Below are 20,745 nucleotides of genomic sequence, written 5' to 3' on the forward strand. Positions count from 1 at the left end.
GCCTCGCGCCTGTCTATCGCGTCGCGGTCTGCTGCGCTCGGCGCTTGTATGTCTCTTCGCGCCTGTATGTCTCTTCGCGGCCGCCTGGCGCCTCGCGCCTGCTAGCGCTTCTGCCTGGTAGGCGCTTCTCGGCAGTCTGGCGCTTCGCGCCTGGCTGGCGCTTCTCGTTCTCGTCTGGCTGGCGCTTCTCGTCTGGCTGGCGCTACGCTCCTGGAGGCGCCTCGCGCCTGATTGTCTCTTCCTGCTTGTAGGAATTCTCACGCGCGGCTGGCTCCTCGCGCCTGGCCAGCTTTCTCGCGCCTAGTCGTCTCCTCGATATCGGATAGGGCTGGTTGCCGCGTCGCGCCTGATTGGAGCCTGCGCTTACGTGTTAGTTCTTTGCGGCTGACTGGCGGCCGCGATGGCTGGCGCTTCGCGCTGGCTGGCGCTTCACGCCTGGCTGGCGCTTCGCGCCCCGAACGCTCGCGGGTCGTATTTGTGAAAAATAGACCCTTCATCCGAAGAAGAATCTTCTTTTCTGGAGGTTGATAGTAAGGGTTTTTTGACTTCTTCACAGGAAGATTAACATCCTTTCTTCTTGGAGGATCTCTCGAAAGAACCTCGACTAGAGAAGCAATAGACTCTTGCATATCCTTTAATATCTTCGTCGTTTCTCTCTGGTCTAAACGAGAGGAAGGAGAGCCTTCTTTCTCCATTCCCCACAACTTATCGGGAGAAGAACCAAAACCTTTGCTTTCTTATTCTCTGTCGGGGAGTCCTCCGAAAAATGTTCCGGACGACTCGAGTTTATGCCCGATTCTTCCAGATCCTCTTCAAGGGACGAGAACGATCCGCTGATCTCCATCCTCTTTTAGGTGAGGAATTCTCCGATGACGAAAAACATTCACGTTAGAACGCTTTTTCTAATGCGTTCTCTGGCAGTCTGTGACGTTACAGATTCTGCCGAAGAGACGTCTGACTGGTGGGGATCCTCCATAACCTCCGTAAGGCTTTCGACACCTTCTCCTCTGGGCTTGGGAGCTTGAAAGAGGTCTAGGCTGGGAGCGTTGTGAAGCCAATCAGACGCCTCCTCCACTTCACTGGGGAAATTCACATCACTTTCCACAGCACTACTTTGCTTACCTTCTATGGCAGCCATTTACGCTCCATTTTCATAAGCGCAGCTTTAAGGCTTGCTATCTCCGAAGCAGAGTCCGTAGGATCTGCATTCGGAGAAGGACCTGAAATATTACAAGGAGCGTTCATAATGTTAGAGGAGGGTACAATATTACTCACCAAACCACTTGAAGATTGAGAGCTAGGCTTGGTTTTGGAAGATGACTTCCTTAACCGGTCTTTCTCTAATTTCCTTAAATAAGAAGTTAGAGACTTCCACCTCAGCACTCAAACTCTCACATTATAACAAGTGTTATCCATCGAGCATTCATACTTCCTGCATCTTTACATACAGTGTGAGGATCAACCGAAGCTTTCGGCATTCTCACCTTGCACCCTTCATTCACACACATTCTCCCACCACTTCCATCCAGAATCAGACATCATGATGAAAATTCCAAGCCAAAATCCAAATAACGATCCACAAAAGCGTATGCCAGTACAACGATCCAAATACGTCACCAAAGGGTCCAAAACGATGATCAATTGTATCCAAAAACGAAACATCCAGCCGGAGATACCAACAACGATGTTGCAGTATGGCCGACAGAGAAAAAAATGCTGATGGAAAACAGGGAATGGGTTCCTATTCCCGCCACCCAGCGGCGGCGCGGTGGATCACCTGACCTACCTGTAGCGTGTGCGCGAAATTCGAAATTCTGTCGGCGCGACGGAGTCAATAGCTATGTATATATCTGACAGGTAAGTTGAATGTATAAAAATAGATTTTTCACTTTTGAATGCATTTTAACAAGTGTCATTTAATTTTTTTTTTTTCTTTATATACTTTTTAGTTTTGACAGAAATTGTAACTGATTTATGATTGTCACTAACTAAACTGATATCCTGTCGAGCCAAAGAAGGTTTGAAAAATCAGCAGTTATAACTTATCCTACCGAGTCAAAGAAGTTGTGAAAAATCTGAAAGTTTCATACAAATCCTGAGAGTACTGTAGGGTCATTAGAGGTCACTGCTGACCTGATCAATTAAGGATGTATTTTCACCGGAATTGAGTAACCATGCAAAACTTCAAGTACATCAGATCAAGAGAACAGGTTGAAAATTGAGTTAAAAGTTTTGACCCAAACAGACAGACAGACAGATGCAGAAGTCATGTTAAATAAAAGCATGTAAAAATAGCTTCTTGTTTGAGGTCATCCAGTGTCTGTTGAGGTAGATCTGAAGTGATAGCACACAGGAAGTTGTTTGATTTTCCCTGAATGAGTCATTCTTCCACATTGAACTTATGACTTGTCCACTCACTTTTTGTGAAAAAAGTAAAGCACACATATTACTGGTGAAAAAAGTAAAGCACACATATTACTGATGTTTATCTCTAGGCAGTGAATCACAAGTAAAATGAAAATTTTATACAATGTATGGTTGCATGAAGCATTTACCTTAATGCTTCATCCTCCTTTGGTGCAATATTTTAGTACTTAAATTACTTTGCTTGTGTAAGAATGCGCTTAGGTCTTTTTGACAAAAATATAAAAATTTCATTACCTTAATACTTCACCATCCTCTGGTGTAGTAGTCAAATATCGAAGCTGGGATCCAGTTAACTGATTGTAATTCCTCCGTTCATATGCATTGCAAGAAGCTAACATTACAATACTTCTAATACCAACTTCTTTGCACCAAGTCATGATTTCTGTTATGAAATTTTTTTTTTCTTTCTGAAAAACAAGTGCTTTACAATATGATATATCAAACTAAAAAAAGCAAAATTACTTTTCACAGATAAGAAAATTATATTGTAATGATACAATAAAGTTTGTTCATACTTACCTGGCAGATATATATATAGCTGTATTTCCCGAAGTCCGACAGAAATTAAAAAACTTACGACACACGTAGTGGGAGTCAGGTGGTTAGTACCCATTCCCGCCGCTGGGAGGCGGGTATCAGGAACCATTCCCATTTTCTATTCATAATTTTTATTTCCACTGTCTCCTGAGGGGAGGTGGGTGGGTACTTAATTATATATATCTGCACATATACATGCAGATAATTGATATCTTGGTTCCTTACCTGTTAGCATAGCTGGCTTCGTGGTTACTGCCACGTAAGTCTTGCTTGTGCTACTAGAGTTGCCAGCGAGGTAGAGACCTATAAGCTGGTGCACTCAAGATGATCTGTCAACGGGGGCGTGACCACGATGTGACTAGACCATTAACCATACAATGAGGGCAACGAAGTAAAAAAACCACCTAGGCCTAGTCTACAAAGGTATCCACTAAACTAGACTAAAGAAGGGAGATCCGCCTCGGGCGGTCGACCCCACAACCAAAAAACACACACAATTAAAAGCTCACCTAACAGTAAAGGAAAGGATGAGTGCTACCTCCTGCCCCCAAAACAGTGTCTGCAGCAACGTATGGTCCAAGCGAGAGCAATGTTCGTATGTCGCTTTCACCTCCCGCAGGTAGTGTGAAGCGAACACCGAGTTTGCTCCGCCAATATGTGGCACTCAAAATGTCACTGAGTGACATTCTGTGAAAGGCTATCAAGGTCGAAACAGCCCTCATCGTGGGGCATTCACTTTTAAAAGCTTCATGTCACTATCCACTGCATGTGGAATGAGCTTCCTTAATGGTGTCTCTCAAGAAGAAAGAAAGCGCGTTCTTTGACATGGGAAGATCAGGCTTCTTGACAGAGCACCACAAGTTGACCGAAGGTCCTCTACAGTCTTCTTGTTTGTCTAAATAGAATTTGAGAGCCCTGACAGGGCACCGGACTCTCTCTGGCTCACTACCCACGATATCTGTCAAACCTTGATTTCAAATGTCTTGGGCCAAGGGTTGGAAGGATTTTTGTTCTTTGCTAAGAACATAGGGCTTAAAGAACAAACTGCATCGGAGTTCTTAAACCCAACATGCTTGCTTATTGCCTGGATCTCACTAACTCTCTTCGCGTCGCCAGAGCAGTTAGAAAAAGTGTCTTCCTTGTAAGGTTTCTAAGCGAAGCTAAGTTGAGCGGTTCAAATTTGCTGGACATCAAGAACTTAAGAACAATGTCTAAGTTCCAAGAACGAACTCTTGGTTGAGATACCTTCGAAGTCTCGAAAGATTTCAGGAGATCATGAAGGTCTCTGTTATTGGCTAAGTCCAGCCCTCTATGCCTAAAGACTACAGAAAGCACACTTCTGTAGCCTTTTATTGTAGGCACCGCTAAGCGAACTTCATTCCTCAAGTAGAGAAGGAAGTCTGCGATCTAGCTCACAGAGGTAGAGGTGGAGGAAATGCCTTTCTTCCTGCACCAGCTCCGAAAAACACACCATTGGATTGGTATACGGCAATAGAGGAAGGTCTCCTTGCCGTTGCGATTGCTTTAGCCACAGGTCTTGAAAAACCCCTCGCTCTGGCCAACTTCTGGATAGTCTGAACGCAGTCAGACTCAGAGCGGGGAGGTTTTTGTGATACCTCTCGAAGTGGGCTGTTTGAGTAGATCTATCCTTGGAGGCAGAGTCCTCGGAAAGTCTACTAGGAAAGACATGACCTCTGTGAACCAGTCGGTCTCGGCCAGAAGGGAGCGATGAGAGTCATCCTCGCTCCCTCTGATGCCGCGAATTTCCTTATTACCTCCCTAGGATCTTGAACGGGGGAAAGGCGTATACGTCTAGTCCCGTCCAGTCCCAAAGAAGAGCGTCTACTGCTACTACTCCTGGGTCTAGAACTGGTGAGCAGTACAGCGGAAGTCTCGTTGTCCTGGAAGTTGCGAAGATGTCTACGAGCGGACATCCCCATAACTTCCACAACCTCTGGCATACTTCCTGATGAAGGGTCCACTCCGTCGGCAGTAGTTGACCTTGCCGACTGAGAAGATCTGCACAGACGTTTTCTACCCCTGATACGAATCTCGTCAGGATAGAGACGTCGTGTGCCTTCGCCCATAACAGGATTTCTTTGCAAGGAAGAACAGGGATCGAGAGTGGGTTCCTCCCTGTTTTCTTGAGGTATGCCAGGGCGTGGTGTTGTCCGAGTTGATCTGCACCACATTGCCGGAGACTTCGTCCTGAAAGAACTGGAGCGCCAGATGAACTGCTGCCAGCTCCTTGAGGTTTATGTGCCAGGACACCTGTTCCCCTCTCCAGGTGCCTGACACTTCCTCCCCCCCCAAGTGTTGCTCCCCACCCCGCGGAAGACGCGTCGGAGAACAACACTAGGTCGGGGCTCTGAAGCTTGAGGGAAAGACCCTCTGCGAGCTTCAAAGGGTCGGTCCACCATCTTAGATGTTCCTTCACTCTTACCGATAACACCAGAATCGATTCCAAAATCGTTTGGTGCTTCCAATTGTTCGCCAGGAAGAATTGAAGAGGTCTGAGGTGCAACCTCCCTAGGGAAACAAACTTCTCCAGTGAGGAAATGGTCCCCAGCAGACTCATCCATTCCCTCACCGAGCATGATTCTTTCCACAGAAAGGCTGACACTTTGCTTAGGCAATCTAGTTGTCGCCCCTGGGACGGAAAAGCCCGAAAAGCCACTGAGTCCATCTGAATCCCCAGATAGACTAAGGACTGAGAAGGGGTCAGATGTGACTTTTCGAGGTTCACCAGAAGCCCCAGGGACTTCGTTAAAGACAAGGTCGTGTGAAGGTCCTCCAGACACCGATCTTTCGAGGAGGCTCGTATGAGCCAGTCGTCCAGGTAGAGAGAGATCCTGACATTGGAAAGATGAAGCCACCTCGCAATGTTCTTCATCAGTAGGGTGAATACCATCGGAGCAGTGCTGAGTCCGAAGCAGAGAGCCCTGAATTGAAACACTTTTCCTTTCAGGACAAACCGCAGGTATTTCCTCGACTGGGGGTGGATGGGGACGAAAAAAATACGCCGTCCTGGAAGATCTAGTGAAGCCATCCAATCCCCCCGTCTTAAGGCTCCCATCACTGACTGAGGCGTCTCCATCTGAACCTCTGCTTGATGACAAAGAGGTTTCAGGCTGCTGACATCGAGTACTGGTCACCATTCCCCCGACTGCTTTGGCACCAGGAACAGTCGGTTGTAAAATCCGGGGGAATTCAGGTCGGAGACCTGTTCTACGGCATGTTTCACGATCATCTGATCTAGCAGATCGTATAGCACTTGTTGCTTTTCTCCCCGATAAGAAGGTGACATATCCCTGGGGGTCGTAGACAGCGGGGGTGGTTTCAGGAACGGGATCCGGTAACCCTTCTTTATGATGTCTAAGGACCATTTGTCCGCACCTCTCTCTTCCCAGGCTTGCGCAAAAAGCTGAAGCCTGGCTCCCACCGGTGACTGAAGGACTTCTGTCTCACTTCTTGTTCTTGGCAAGCGCAGTGGCTCTGCCTCTGGAAGTGCCTCTTCCTCGAGGGGCTGGTCTCGAGGAAGAACTACCTCGAAAGGGCTTCGATTTCTTGAGAATCGAAACTCCCGAAGACGAAGGTACCGCAGGTCTCCTTGAAGATTGTGCGAGGAGATCTTGCGTGGCCTTCTCTGTAGACTGGTAGCAATGTCTTTTACCATAGCCTGGGGAAAGAGATGATCCGAAAAAGGAGCAAAGAGCAAATCTGCCTTTTGTGACGGAGAGACGGATTTAGCTGTGAAATTGCAAAACAGGGATCTCTTCTTCAAGAGCCCTGTGCATCCAGAACTCCCAGACACCAATCTAGAAAGTTAAAGACCTCTAACGTTCGAAAGAGGCCTTTAAGGTGGTGGTCCATTTCCGTAGTAGACCAGGAAACTTTCGAAGAGGACAGGTGAGACCTCCTCGAGGCATCCACAATGCTTGCGAAGTCTCCTTGGGCTGACGAGGGAAGTCTAATGCCTACGTCTTCTCCCGTCTCGTACCATATGCCTGCTTTCCCACTAAGTCTTGAAGGTGGAAGAGCAAATGAGGTCTTTCCCTGAGACTTCCTTTTCTCCATCCAGTCATGGACTTTACGAAGAGCCCTCTTTGTTGAAAGGGACTTCTTCATTCTGACAAATGCCGAGACTTTGTTGATCTTAGAAGAAGAAAGTTGAGAGGGAGGAGAGCGAGGAGCTTCAGGATGAAAAGTATCTCCAAACTCTGATTGAAGAAGGCGGGTCAATACCTGGTAGTCAGAAGAGACCGCCGCCAACGGTTTCTCATCATCAACTTCAACCGAAGCGTCGCTAACCTCTGCTTCCGACACGGGTGAAGTCGGAGGAAGTAAGGCTAAACCAAGACTATCTGGTCTAAGTTTCCAAGAGGAGCGTTGCTGTGAAGTGGAAGGCAAAGCTGACTCCTTAATAGAAACTCCGGTTGCCTCTCTAAGTCCCGAAGTAACTTGCAAAGGATCCTCAAAAACAGATGGGTGACGACGAAATTCCACATCCGCGTCCACCCGAGCGTCTGCTGGCGCACACCTGGCGTCCACTGGCGCGCGCCTGGCTGCTACTGGCGCGGGATTGGCGTCCACTCGCGCGCTGCTGGCGTGCGTATGCGTTCACTAAAGCGCGCTTAACATCTCGCGCGCGCTCCGCTTCCGCTGGTGCACTCTTAGTTGTCACTGGCGCTCGCTTGGCTTCCGACCGAGCGTCAAGATCCTGAACTTGCACCAAAGCTTCCACGCAAATATCGAGATCGCGCACAGCAAGCTTACGAGCGGGTAATACCGCTTCATGCGAAGAGCGTGTAACTTCCTCTTCGCGTCCTCTAGAGAGCCGCTGGGGAGCCGCACGAACTCTAGCAGGAGACGAAAGTGGAGGGAGAGACGAGCAAGGAGAAGGAGAGGGAGACCTTCTAGATCTCTTCACTGGTAGACTGTCATCCTTTTCTCCTGGGACTGTTGCGTCCCTCTCTTAGAAAGAGCATCAGCAAGTTGTTGCTGCAACGAGCGCAGGATCTTCTCAGTAGGAGAAGATTCCCTGTCAGGTGATGGGCTGATCCTGTGAGAAGGCGAGAGGACGCCTTCTTCCTTCTCCCAGGAACTGCCGCAGAACGCGCTCGGGAGCGACTGGGGCGCTAAAAAAAAAAGTCATCATCCGATGACTCTTTACGTTTCTTCTGTGGCGGGAAGGCTGCGAACACACTCTCAGGCGAAGATCGCCGCTCGAGAGCAAAAACTGGACGTGAAGCGTCACGATCACCAACGCTCCTTTTCAGCGGGCGTGAAACTGACTGAGAGCTCCACCCCTTGTGCGGGGGGAGGAAGCCTCTGAAGAGAGAAACACTCTTTGAGGAGACTGCACGCGCACGCTCAATTGGCAGTCTAGGTCGCGTCAACAGATACTGCCGAAGGCACGTCAGATCGGTGGGCGTTCCCGTAACCCTCCTGCGGCTTTTGACATGCCCTCTCCCTGAAACCTGGGAGTCTGGCAGCGGTCTAGGCCTAGAGGCGAAATGGGGCCGATCTGACGCACCCTCCACAAACGAAGGAGCACTGTCACTGCACTTTGCACCTTCACTTTTGCCTTCTAAGGCGAGCACTTTAGATTCTAAATTACGAATAGACTCTAAGATAAGCGTAAGGGTATTACCCTCCACAGACACTGTTTCAAGGCCCGAAGGCAACACTACAGGGTTAGGAGTAGTGATTAAAGGAGGGTTAGTAGGAGAAACATGAACTTCCTGACGTTTACCTGAAACGCTCCTGTAGGAAGACCTCCTTAACCTATCCCGTTCAAGCTTACGAAGATAGGACTCATACGCTCTCCATCCAGAATCTGAAAGACACTCACATTCTTTTGCAGCGACTTTCATACATACAATCATGCTCCCTGCAACTCTTACACAAAGTATGAGGGTCTACTGATGCTTTCAGTAGCCTACCTTGACAATCACTTTTGGTACAAAACCTGGCGCTAGCCGAACTAGAACCAGACATCTTATTTAAAGAGAAATCAAGCCAAAATCAATCAAATCCACAATTAACGTGTGCCTAGCCACCGATCCAAAAGTCAAGATACCAAAAAATCAAAAAGGGGTACTTATAGTAGCCAAGTTTCCTAAATTCAAGACGGAGGTGCTGAAAACTGTTTACAACACCGGCGACAGAAAAATTATGAATAGAAAATGGGAATGGTTCCTGATACCCGCCTCCCAGCGGCGGGAATGGGTACTAACCACCTGACTCCCACTACGTGTGTCGTAAGTTTTTTAATTTCTGTCGGACTTCGGGAAATACAGCTATATATATATCTGACAGGTAAGTTTCGTGAACAAAATCACATATATCCCTCTGCAATATTGGCATTAGCTGTATTTATTAAATATTCTATCTAATCATGAGTAAAAGAGAAAATATTATATCCACTACAGTAACACACATGAATTCAAATGCTACTGCATACTGTTTATGGCAACTCATACCTTGATAAGAGGCGATCTAATTTGCATCACAACAAGATTCTTTTGTTCTATAAGGTGAAGATCAGCACTTGTTGTGACTTCTTTGGATGATTCATTATATGGATCACCACCTACAAGAGGATATAAGGCTGGGTGATGGACAAGACCAATCTGAAAATTTTAATAGGCAGTCAAACCATGAAGTTGCAGCAATTATAATAGCTAAGTTCATGATGTAAATCCATTTACTTATCATAAGACTGTTTTTCATGCAGTAATAATAAGAAAATTCTTGAGGCTAATTTAAGACCAACTCACAACATGATATTCTTATAATAAAATAAAGTTTGATATATTCTTACTACCAGGTGAAAAGCCCCGACCACTGCACGGATCTACTTGGTAACAACATTCAGGGTGCCGTTGGGTAGAAACTACAGCTGTATAATTACTGGGCAAGTTACACTAACAGATTTTACTGCTGCTTTTGATTCAGTGAATCACGAGACACCTGTTTGAAATTTAGAATCTTGGAGTGGGTGGATATGTTTTAGGATTGCATCAAGATTTCTTTAAAGGTAGGCAGTAGCATGTTGGTGTGGACAGGACCTTTAGTGAACCAAGACCTACTGCATCCAGAGTCCCACAGGGCAGTGTTCTTGGTCCACTGTTATTTTTAGTGTGCACAAGTGATATGGTTGCTGGCCCTAAAACAAGATTATTCAGTATTCTGAAGATGCAACACTTGTTGGTGTAGTGAAATTTCCACTTAAGAGAAATGAAGCTGCCCTCAGCCTTAATCAGGACATGCACTGGATCAGAGAGTGGTGTAGTCAGTGGGGAATGAGGCTGAACTCCAGTAAAATGAAAACACTATTGATTAGCAAATCCCATACAGATTTCCCACCCCATCCCCACCTTCATGTGAACAGAACTTTGCCGATGAGTCTGGAACTTTTAAATATTCTTGGAGTAATTTTTGACTCATCTAACTTTTGAGGAACATCTAATGAAAGTTTCAGCAAATGCCACACAAAAGTTAAGTACTGTGTTTGTAAGGCCTCATGTATTTATAATAATGATAAAATCAATGCAAAGTGTTTTAGGTCATTTGTACTTCCTTTACAGGAATGCTGTTCTTCAGTGTGGACATTGCTTCTGTCAGAGGTGGTGGTAGGTTTCAGTTTCCTAATAGCAGCAGTAATGACTTGGAGCCTCAAAGGATGATCTCTTGTTTGTCACTTTTTCATACGTTGTATTTCAACAGAGATCTTTCACATTCACAATTGATCCCTGATCCACTTTATCTGCCAAGAGCAACCAGATTTGCTGAACAGCAGCACTAATATGCAGTAAATGTGCCTCACTGTTGAAATTTTCAGTCCCAGAGGTCCTTTATTCCTCACACTGTAGGACTATGGAACAGCCTCCCAGAGGATGTCGCCCAGTTGGAGCCTCAGAAGTTCAAGCAAAAATGCAGTGCATTAGTACTATCTTAATATCATTCTTCTTGCATTTGAATATGATATTGTAATGATACAATTAAGTTTGTTCATACTTACCTGGCAGATATATATATAGCTGTATTTTTGTTTTTCCGAATCCGACAGAAATTTAAACACTTACGACACACGCAGTGGGAGTCAGGTGGTTAGTACCCATTCCCGCCGCTGGGAGGCGGGTATCAGGAATCATTCCCATTTTCTATTCATAATTTTTATTTCCACTGTCTCCTGAGGGGAGGTGGGTGGGTACTTGATTATATATATCTGCCAGGTAAGTATGAACAAACTTAATTGTATCATTACAATATCATTTTGTTCATGAAACTTACCTGTCAGATATATATATAGCTGAATCCCACCTTTGGTGGTGGGAGTGTAGACAGAATAGAAGATTTTAGGAAACATATATAGCAGATATTGATATCTTGATTCCTTACCTGTTAGCATAGCTGACTTCATGGTTACTGCCGCGTAAGTCTGCTTGTGCTACTAGAGTTGCCAGCGAGGTAGAGACCTATATAGCTGGTGCACTCCAGATGATCTGTCAACAGGGCGAGACCACGACGTGACTAGACCATATTGACCATACCATGAGGGCTAAGAATAAATAAAATAAATATATATAAAAAATATATATCACCACCTGACCCACCTAGCCAAAGTTAAGGTGTGTTAACTAAGGCTTAAGAGTTAAGAAGTCACCGTTGTCGGCAGACTCAACTACTAAATTAAGAGCTCTTCCTAAACCATTTCTACAGGATAGGATGAGTGGTACTTCTTGCCCCCAAGATTGTGTCTGCAGACACGTATGGCCCTAGCGAGCAGCAGATCTCATATGCCATCTTCACATCTCGCAGGGAGTGTGAATTGAACACAGAGTTGCTTCGCTAAAACATGGTACTCAGGATGTTGCTGAGTGCCATGCTCTGTTGAAATGCTTCCGAGGCCGCGCCCTCACCTCGTGAGCATTCAAATCAAAAGATTTCAAATCTTTGCGCAAACACAAAGAAGGAGCTTTTTTTTTTTTTTTTTTTTTTTTTTTTGTTTTTTTTTTTTTTTTTTTTTTGAAAGAAAACTCCTTAACAATAAAGCCAGGTTGTTCTTCGATATGGGCAAGTCTGGTCTTTTCGGAAACACTGCAGATGTCCGTAAGACTTCGACTTTCTTGAGTTTTATGTAGATAAAACTTGAGAGACCTGACAGGGCACAGGGACTCTCTCTGGCTCCTGCCCACTAACTTGTGCCATCCTTGCTTCCAAGCTCCTGGGCCCAAGGACAAAACGGGTTTCCATTCTTAGGCCATACGAAAAGCTTAGAGAGCACACCGCCTTGTTGTTCTCTAAAGCCAAAACTTTGTGACGATGGCTTAAAATCTCACTAACCCTCTTTGTCGGTTATCTAGGGGTGGTTAGAAAATGCTTCCTGATCACATGCAAGAAGTTAACAGGTAGGAGATGTTCGAATGCTTTGACATCAAGAACTTCAGACTATGTCTAAGTTCCATATTGAAAGCTTCGATCTGGACATGCACAGTCAGTCCGTCTGTACTAACGTCAGGTGACCGACCAGTTGACCAGTCAGACGAATCAAGGACAGCAAGGCTGTACCCTGAAGACCATAAGGCACTATTCTTCGCTGAAGGATGAGTGTTTGGACTGCCTGGGCGATTCAAGCTAAGCAAACCTTGGGGGTGTATCAACGCAACCCAACGTTGTTAGCGAATCAAACTCCTGAGCCACTCCTGACTTCGAGCTTCTGGTGCCAGGAGAAAGGAGCGAGGAGCAAAAAGGCGATTCAGTCCCGAAGGACGAATGCCTGACAGTCCAACCTGGTCTCATGTTAAACAATCATCGGGGGTGTATAAACGCAACCGACTTCGTCAACAAGAAACTCAGGGCTACTATATGTCTCCTGACTCGCACGAGTGTCTGACTCCGAGAAAACAGGTGAGACAAAAAGTAGATGGTGAGCGAGTTTCGAGATTTCACAGAACTCAAAGATCGTGAAGGGCTTTGTTGTTTGACAGAAGCAAATCTCTGAGCCCAAAGGCCGTCAACAACATATTTGCGTATTCTTTAATGTTGTGTTGACTGCCAGCTTATCCCATTCTTCAAACGGAAAGGGAAGACTGCAATCTTATGCTGTCAACATCTCGATAGTCTGAACGTAGTCAGACTCAGAGCGGAGAGGTTATAGGTACCTTTCGTGTTAAAGGAAGACCGACTCTCTCGGAAAAGGTCCTTGGAAGGACGTGACCTCTGTGAATCTAGGGTCTTGAAGGCCAACATGGGGCGATTAGCGTCATTGTCGCTCCCTGTGATGATATAAATCATCTTATTACATTTCCTAAGTGATTGAAAGGGGAAAAGAGACTAAACAATCATCCCCAATCAATATCATACGATGGCGTTTTAATGTTTACCGCTCCCGAGCGAGAAAAAGGGAGCAGAGAAGAAGAAGCCTCTTCGTCCTCAACCTATCGAAGAGATGAATGAAAGGACGTCCCTAAAGTCTCCACAACTCTCAACATACTTCTAAAGAAAGATCCACATCGGAAGTCAGTAGTTGCTGCCTTCGATCGAGACGATTCGAACGGACTTTTGCAATCCTGTAACGAACCTCTAGAGGATCGTTCCATTCTACGCTGTTGTTATAATAGGTTCTTCTCGTAAACCCGAACCGGGACGAGAGAAGATACTTCCTAAGATATGAGAGAGCTGTGGAAGATCAGAGTTGATATGGACCATGGTTCCAAAAAACTCGTTCGAGGACTGGAGGGACGACTGAATTGCTTCCACTTCTTTCAGATTAGATCCAGGACATCTGAAACCCTCTCCAGATGTCCGGCAACTTCTTTCTATCACCTCAAGAGATACTTAACGCACCGAGAGATGTTCAGAATCATTCCTAGATCTTTAATAAAATTTCAGTTTCCCGGTAGGAAAAAACTGTAGAGGTCTGAATTGCAGTCTATTCAGGGAAACAAACTTCTTTAGGAAGGAAATGGTCCCCAGCAAGCTCATCCATTCCCTCACACAGTATGTTTACTTCCCTAATAAGGCTGCGCTTTGCCTAAGCAAAGAGAGCATATAATAGTGCAATGTTGTGGTAGACTCGTAGTCCTATACCGTGCGGTACGAGCACCGAAAGGAGTAAGATATCTCTGTAGAACATATTAAGGCCAAACGAATGCAATGTTTATTCATTCATGTAAGAAATCCCCTCAATCTTAGGCTAAAGTCCGTGATTGTAGGGCAGAGATACAGTTCGTCAGTCAATCCCGCAGGAGAGAGAGAGACGTAACTGCCAGCACAGAGATACGGTTAGTCAGTCAATCCCGCAGGAGAGAGAGACTTAACCTACAGCGCATGACAGCGAACGAGTTGGTACTGGCTCGTTTGGACTGGAGGAGAGGAGTCAGAGGACAGTGACAGCAGCAGCTTACGATCGTCCATCATCGTCGTCTCTTAACTTTATGCCTGGGTTGCCAGCTACCCTATTCTATGAAGAAAAAGGTTCGTTATTTTTAGCATAAAGAGACTCTCAAGCTGGTATATTTAAGCGAAACAGAAAAACGCTAAATATATAGATGCGTTTGTGTCGTCAGAACACTACCATACAACGGTAAAAGATAAATCGGAAACTCCTGGAAGGCTGCAGGGAGTAACGATTAAATGTCCTTAAAATGACCATAGACCTCTCGGTTGCCATCCGAAGAGGTAACTACAGCAAGCGTATATGACTTGAACCAACCAGAATAAAATAACGCAAGGCAAAATATGAAATTATATCACAATAAAGTTTGTTCATACTTACCTGGCAGACATATATATAGCTGAATTCGGAAATACAGCTACATACATATCTGACAGGCAAGTTTCATGAACAAAACTTAGAGAATCGAAGCAGTCAGCTCAAGCTTCTTTATGTTATGGACATAAGCGTTCATTGAACGTAGTCTACAAGTCTATTTCTTCTTTTGACGAGTCTGCGAATGACGAATGAGAGCTCTTCCGAATCTTGTCAATAAGAGCTTATTCGCTTACGCAATATCAAGTTAATGAGATGTTTGTCAATGAGAACTAACCCATTTACGGGACAAAGAGATATTTTGTCAATGAGGGGATACCCACTTACTTGACAAAACGATAGTATATTGTCAATGGGGGAAAGTCACTGAATTGACAAAACGTAATCCAGGAAGTCGAGCATTTTATTTTCCGATTCCCGTCTCAAACGAGGAAGGGGCAAGAATCCTGTTAAGAGACTGGGCTTACGTCAGGTATTACGACGATGTTCAATTCGGCAGCGTAGGTCCGACTAGGAACTAACAAAAAACAAAATCATCTGAAAAGACCTTTCAGATGGGCTAAAAAGCTGGCAAAATTATCCTGGGAAGAGGAAGAAACTCTCCAACCAGCTTCCTCTCCCGTATCACAACTAATGCCTGCTAAAGCTTAAAATTTATTGGCAGTATGGCAAAGGCAGTCCTGTCTTGCGCTTTCCTGAAGAGCGTACTTTGATGAGTGCCTTTGCAAGAATCCTACTGAACGTTGCCGAGAGTCCTGACGTGCAGGACATCGAGCCTTTATAACCCGTAACTGCCTTATCGCAAAGTCTTGACTGCGGTGGTAGTGGCAACTTAAATTTATTGGCAGAATGGCAAAGCTTGCGGTAGAGCAAACGAGAACTTCCCTTGAGCTTTCCTTAACTCCATCCACCTATGCGAAAAGCAATATTAATTGACAGAGACCTCTTGAATTCACGAAACCCGATGTCTTGCTGGGTTTCGAAGAAGTTGTCTGTTCACTTTAAGCTTACTCGGAAGCACTGCCTACTTCACATTCTTTGCAGGTGAGGTAGAAGGTATCATCGAAGGTAGAGGTTACAAAAATTCTTTAAGCCCAAATCTGAACAAGAGCTTGAAGAGTTCAACAGAAACGTTCAGCCAGGCGACACACCTGGCGTGCGCTGGTGCACGCTCGGCGTCCACTGGAGCGCGCTCGGCGTCCACTGGAGCGCGCTCGGCGTCCATTGGAGCGCGCTCGGCGTCCACTGGCGCGCACGCTCGGCGTCCACTGGCGCGCGCTTGGCGTGCACCGCGCGCCCCTTGGCTTGGGGCGTCCGCTCTCAAAAGCTTACTGCTACTATGACTTCTTTTACGTATTTCTCGGTGGAATGACGGACACGAGTTCAGGCGACGTTCGCCTTCTTACTTCTCACTGAAACGCATAACCAGAGAGAGAGAGAGAGAGAGAGGACGTGAAGCGTCCTCTTCTATAAAGCTTCTATTTAGAGGGCGCGAGTCCATCCGAAAGCTCCAACCCCTGCGCGGGGAGGACCGCTCGGAGGACGAGAAGCAATCCTTCAGGATTCGTGCACGTGCACGCACTTAGGCAGTCTGGGGATTTTCATCAGAAACTGCCGAAGGCACGCCAGATCGGTGGGGTCCTCGTAAACCCTCCTTCGGCTTTCGACATGCTCTCTCATGGTTCTGGGAGTCAAGCAGAGGTCCCGGCCTAGAGGCGAAACGAGGCCGATCTGACGCACCCTCCACTACACAAGGGGTATCACTGCACTTCTGCACTTCACTTTTACTTTCTAAAGCAAGCACTTTCGATTCTAAGTTACGAATCGAAGGAGTATCAGAGAAAGGGCAATTTCTCTACAGACACTGCTTAGGGCCCGAAGGCAACACTGCAGGGTTAGGAGTAACAATTACAGAAGTAGCACTTCACAGCAATGAAGGAGAGCGAGCACCTCTCGTAGACATATACATAGCCCGTAGGCCATACTACAGGGTTATGCAAAATAAAGTCTACAGGAAGGTTAGCAGGTTCACTACCCTGACTTTTGTTACTGATTAATTGCGTACATACGAATCATACGTCTTCCTTACGGAATTAGACATGTTTACTGATTAATTGCGTACATACGGAATCATACGTCTTCCTTACGGAAAAGACAAAGTCTCACACTCCTACATGGACAAATCTCAACAAAGAAGCAAGACCCCATACCCTCGTACATCCAAGTGCGAATCTACCGAAGCTTACGGTAGCCACACCCTATCTTTGCAGACAACCCCGTCTGAAACTAGCCTAACTAGATTCAGATATTTTATGCAAAATGAATCAAATTCCAAATCAATTTAAGATAGCGTATTATGCCTAGCCACAAATCCAAGTGAATAAATCAAAAGACAATTAGGATACTTAGCGGCAATGAAGTTTCCAAAATCCTAAGACGGAGGTACTGAAAACAGGTGTTTTCAGCACCGGCGACAGAAAAATTATGAATATAAAAGAAAAATGGGAATGATTCCTGATACCTGCCTCCCAGCGGCGGGAATGGGTACTAACCACCTGACTCCCACTGCGTGTGTCGTAAGTGTTTAAATTCTGTCGGATTCGGAAAAAATACAGCTATATATATATCTGCCAGGTAAGTTTCATGAACAAAACTTTTTTTATCTAGTTATTATTTTGTGTTTAATAAGTGGTATCAACATACTCATCCCACCGAATGGTTTGCTCTTATATGTCCATTATGAAGGACAGAGGTACAAAACCACCTCAACAACTATGAACCTCATCTCTGAATGCTGTATGGCAAGAACAGCTGGAATTTCAAATTGTTACCCTCCTTTAGTTATCAGGGTCAGACACAAAATAAAAGCAGTCTCATGATCACACATGACAAGAGAAAATTATTTACTGGATTCTTGAGACTGAAAAAAAAACTACTTATAAAGGTTGGCATTTTCATCATTGTTGGTATAGTAGTTCTCCCTATACCCATACCAGTACCAGGCAATCTTGGCCCTGAGAGTAGGCTGACCACACATATTGCTCTGTATTGCTGGTGGACAGGGAGAATGAATTAATCTCTAGAGATGCTCTAAACCTGCCATCATTGCAAACACTTATAAATCAGATTTTCCCTTTACAGGTTTACACACAAAATGAGTGCTCTCATCTGTCATGTGCAATTTTTGCTTTAACTCCCATCAAGTCCAGATTTACATTTAACGCTTTTCCCCATGACTTCCTGTATTCCTGGTGTCCTTGCCCTACTACTTCAGTAATTACTGCTCTTTTGACTAACTGTTCCTCATCCCTTCTCACCATGTCAAAACCACTACAATCTTTGAAATCTAATCTCTTTAAAGATGCTGGAAATCACACCTCTCACCACATCATAATTCAAAATACAATAATAGTAAAAATAGTAGCGGCCACGGTGGCAACAGATGTAACTGATGAGGAAAGGAGTCAGTCACAAACTTGAGGTCTGTACTTTAAGAAAAAATTATAGCAGTGCCAAAACCATGGAGAGTATGCAGCAGCATGTATCAAATATCAGCCCACAGGGAATTAGTAAATAATAATTTCTGAGAGTGCACTACATCATAATGCTATAGTCTAAAGGGTGTTAGACTTACTTGTCTGAAAAGGTAACAACTAGCAATACTGACTGCTATATTTGCTGGTGCACAACTCTCTTGCCTAATTGTGACTGCCAAAGATATCTTATCTATCACCTGACTACTCTGTCTACATAGATTTAATATAAAAAAAATTTATAATAACTTTAATCCCTCCATGTATGAGGGTGAGATACAAAGTGGACGACAATGAAGCCCACAAATGAGTAAAATGTGACACACAGAAACATAATATACATTCATGTTTTGTTCAGCAAGATGAACTTAGCAATGATTATCAAAGATGTTTAGGCAGGATGAGGACACATGAGTTGAGCGAAGACATAACACTTCTTTAAAACTAAATCTCCATATATCAGCGAGCACTATTTATAACTAAAATAAAAAAGGAAAGGTTTGTAAGTAGAGCAGGTATGAGTTCATATAAGTAAACAAATTGACCAAAATTATTCCATAACACTGTCATTTAGTTTTAAGTTCTAACTCATTTTTACATGCACCACACAATGCAATACTACTGTAAAAAAATTACTTATCCTATTGTTAAGACCGAAGGTTTGTTCACGTATGAACAAATGTCATTATCTTACCTTTTCTGAAGGCAGTGAAGAGATGAGAATATCAACAGCCAACTGACCCACATTACCAACACTTACTGATGGCTGAAAATATAACCATGAATAAATATTTCAAATATATAAAAAAAAACCTGAAATACAAATGCTCATATTCTGCTCAGTATGGGATACAAATCCAAAATTACACTTAGCTAAGCTGTTTCACATACGTATATGTATGCTCTTTTGTCTTTCTGGGTTTACAGTATTATTACTGAAATGCCACATTTAATGCAGGGTTATTTGCTATAACTCAATCTTCTTTGGTCTTTGTCGATAACTTTGGCATCTTTAAAGATATTCTTGCAAATAGCAATAGAATAGGATAGTAAATGGAAACATCAGAGATAAAAAATTAGGTAAGTTATAAAAGTGACTGCATAGATGCTCAGGAAGTGGTGTAGGGGTGAATGCATTAGTATGTATTACAAACAGAATGTAGATGGTATCACACAAGATGCTTACGGCTGTAAATTATAGACTGTACATGGCAAAAGGTATTTCCGATGCTCAAAAATATAACGGGAAACAGTGAGCAAAAGATGGAGAAACCAACATCTACAATCAACTTACCTGTCAGATATATACATAGCTAAGACTCCGTCGTCCCCGACAGAAATTCAAATTTCGCGCCACTCGCTACAGGTAGGTCAGGTGATCTACCGGCCTGCCCTGGCGGCAGGACTAGGAACCATCCCCGTTTTCTATCATATTTTCTCTGTCGCCGGTGGTATCAACATTGTTGCTATTACCTCCTGACTAGATTTCATATTTCATCCTTTGATCATCGTTTTTTTGCGGCTTTTTGGTGACGTATCTGGATCGTGTTTTTGCATTCGCTACTGTGGACTGTTTTTTGGAATAACTCTTTTGGATTTTTCTCAGTATGTCTGATTCAAATGTGAGTGTGAGAATGTGTGTGAATGTAGGCTGCAGGGTGAGGATACCGAAAGCTTCGGTTGATCCTCACACTGTATGCCGTAAATGTAGGGGGGTTCAGTGTTCTGCTATTAATACAGTAAGTCCTCGGGTTACGCTGGTCTCGACTTACGATGTTTCGTGGTTACGAACGCGCCCCCATAAAAATATAAAAAATAATATTTTGCGTCGTTCCGTCTTACGCGGTTTAGCGTCGTAAGCAACGTAAACAAACGCGAACTAGTTCCGGGCGCACGGCGGAAGAATACGCTTTGTGGAGGAGAGGACGGCGTCGCTTCGCTACGCTCATTCCTCGCCCATTACGCCATTTTGGTTGTTTACACTGCCTCTCTCTCCCTCGTGTTGTATCGTTTTTGTAACTTTTTGCTCTTTGTTATGGCTCCCAAGCCGCAAGGCGGACTCTTCTGATGGTAGTGCATCGAAAAGAAAAGAAAAGCCATCACCATGGAAATTAAAGTGGACATTATAAAGCGATCTGAGAAGGGAGAAACGCCAACAAACATTGGCCGCTCGCTTGGCCTTAGCCGTTCGGACGTTGCTACCATTATCAAAGATAAAGAGCGCATCGTTGAACATGTGAAAGGATCTGCTCCTATGAAAGCGACAGTGATAACTAAGCAGCGTAGTGGTTTAATAATTGAAATGGAAAGGTTATTGGTGCTTTGGTTGGAAGACCAAATCAACGTCGTATCCCAGTCAGCCTTATGGTGATTCAGGAGAAGGCGAAAAGATTGTTGAAGCGTTGAAAAAAGAAAAGGGAGGGAATGTGAAAGTGAAGAGTTTGTGGCTAGTAGGGTTGGTTTATGCGA

The 20,745-nt window shown here is 44.6% G+C and overlaps 1 protein-coding gene across 2 annotated transcripts in view; it reads right to left on the minus strand.

Annotated features, from left to right (window-relative positions):
- Positions 1-20,745, minus strand: part of LOC135208463 (proteasome assembly chaperone 2-like) — a 115,285-nt gene that overhangs the window by 67,548 nt on the left and 26,992 nt on the right. For both annotated transcript variants that reach the window (XM_064240669.1, XM_064240668.1), the window contains exons 2-4: positions 18,971-19,042; positions 9,450-9,599; positions 2,662-2,834 (exon numbers count right to left, since the gene is read on the minus strand). In XM_064240669.1, the coding sequence (XP_064096739.1) occupies positions 2,662-2,834; positions 9,450-9,599; positions 18,971-19,042 (395 nt within the window). The remainder of the gene's footprint in view (positions 1-2,661; positions 2,835-9,449; positions 9,600-18,970; positions 19,043-20,745) is intronic.

This window comes from Macrobrachium nipponense, chromosome 35, assembly GCF_015104395.2.
Source record: "Macrobrachium nipponense isolate FS-2020 chromosome 35, ASM1510439v2, whole genome shotgun sequence".
Classification (NCBI taxonomy): domain Eukaryota; kingdom Metazoa; phylum Arthropoda; class Malacostraca; order Decapoda; family Palaemonidae; genus Macrobrachium; species Macrobrachium nipponense.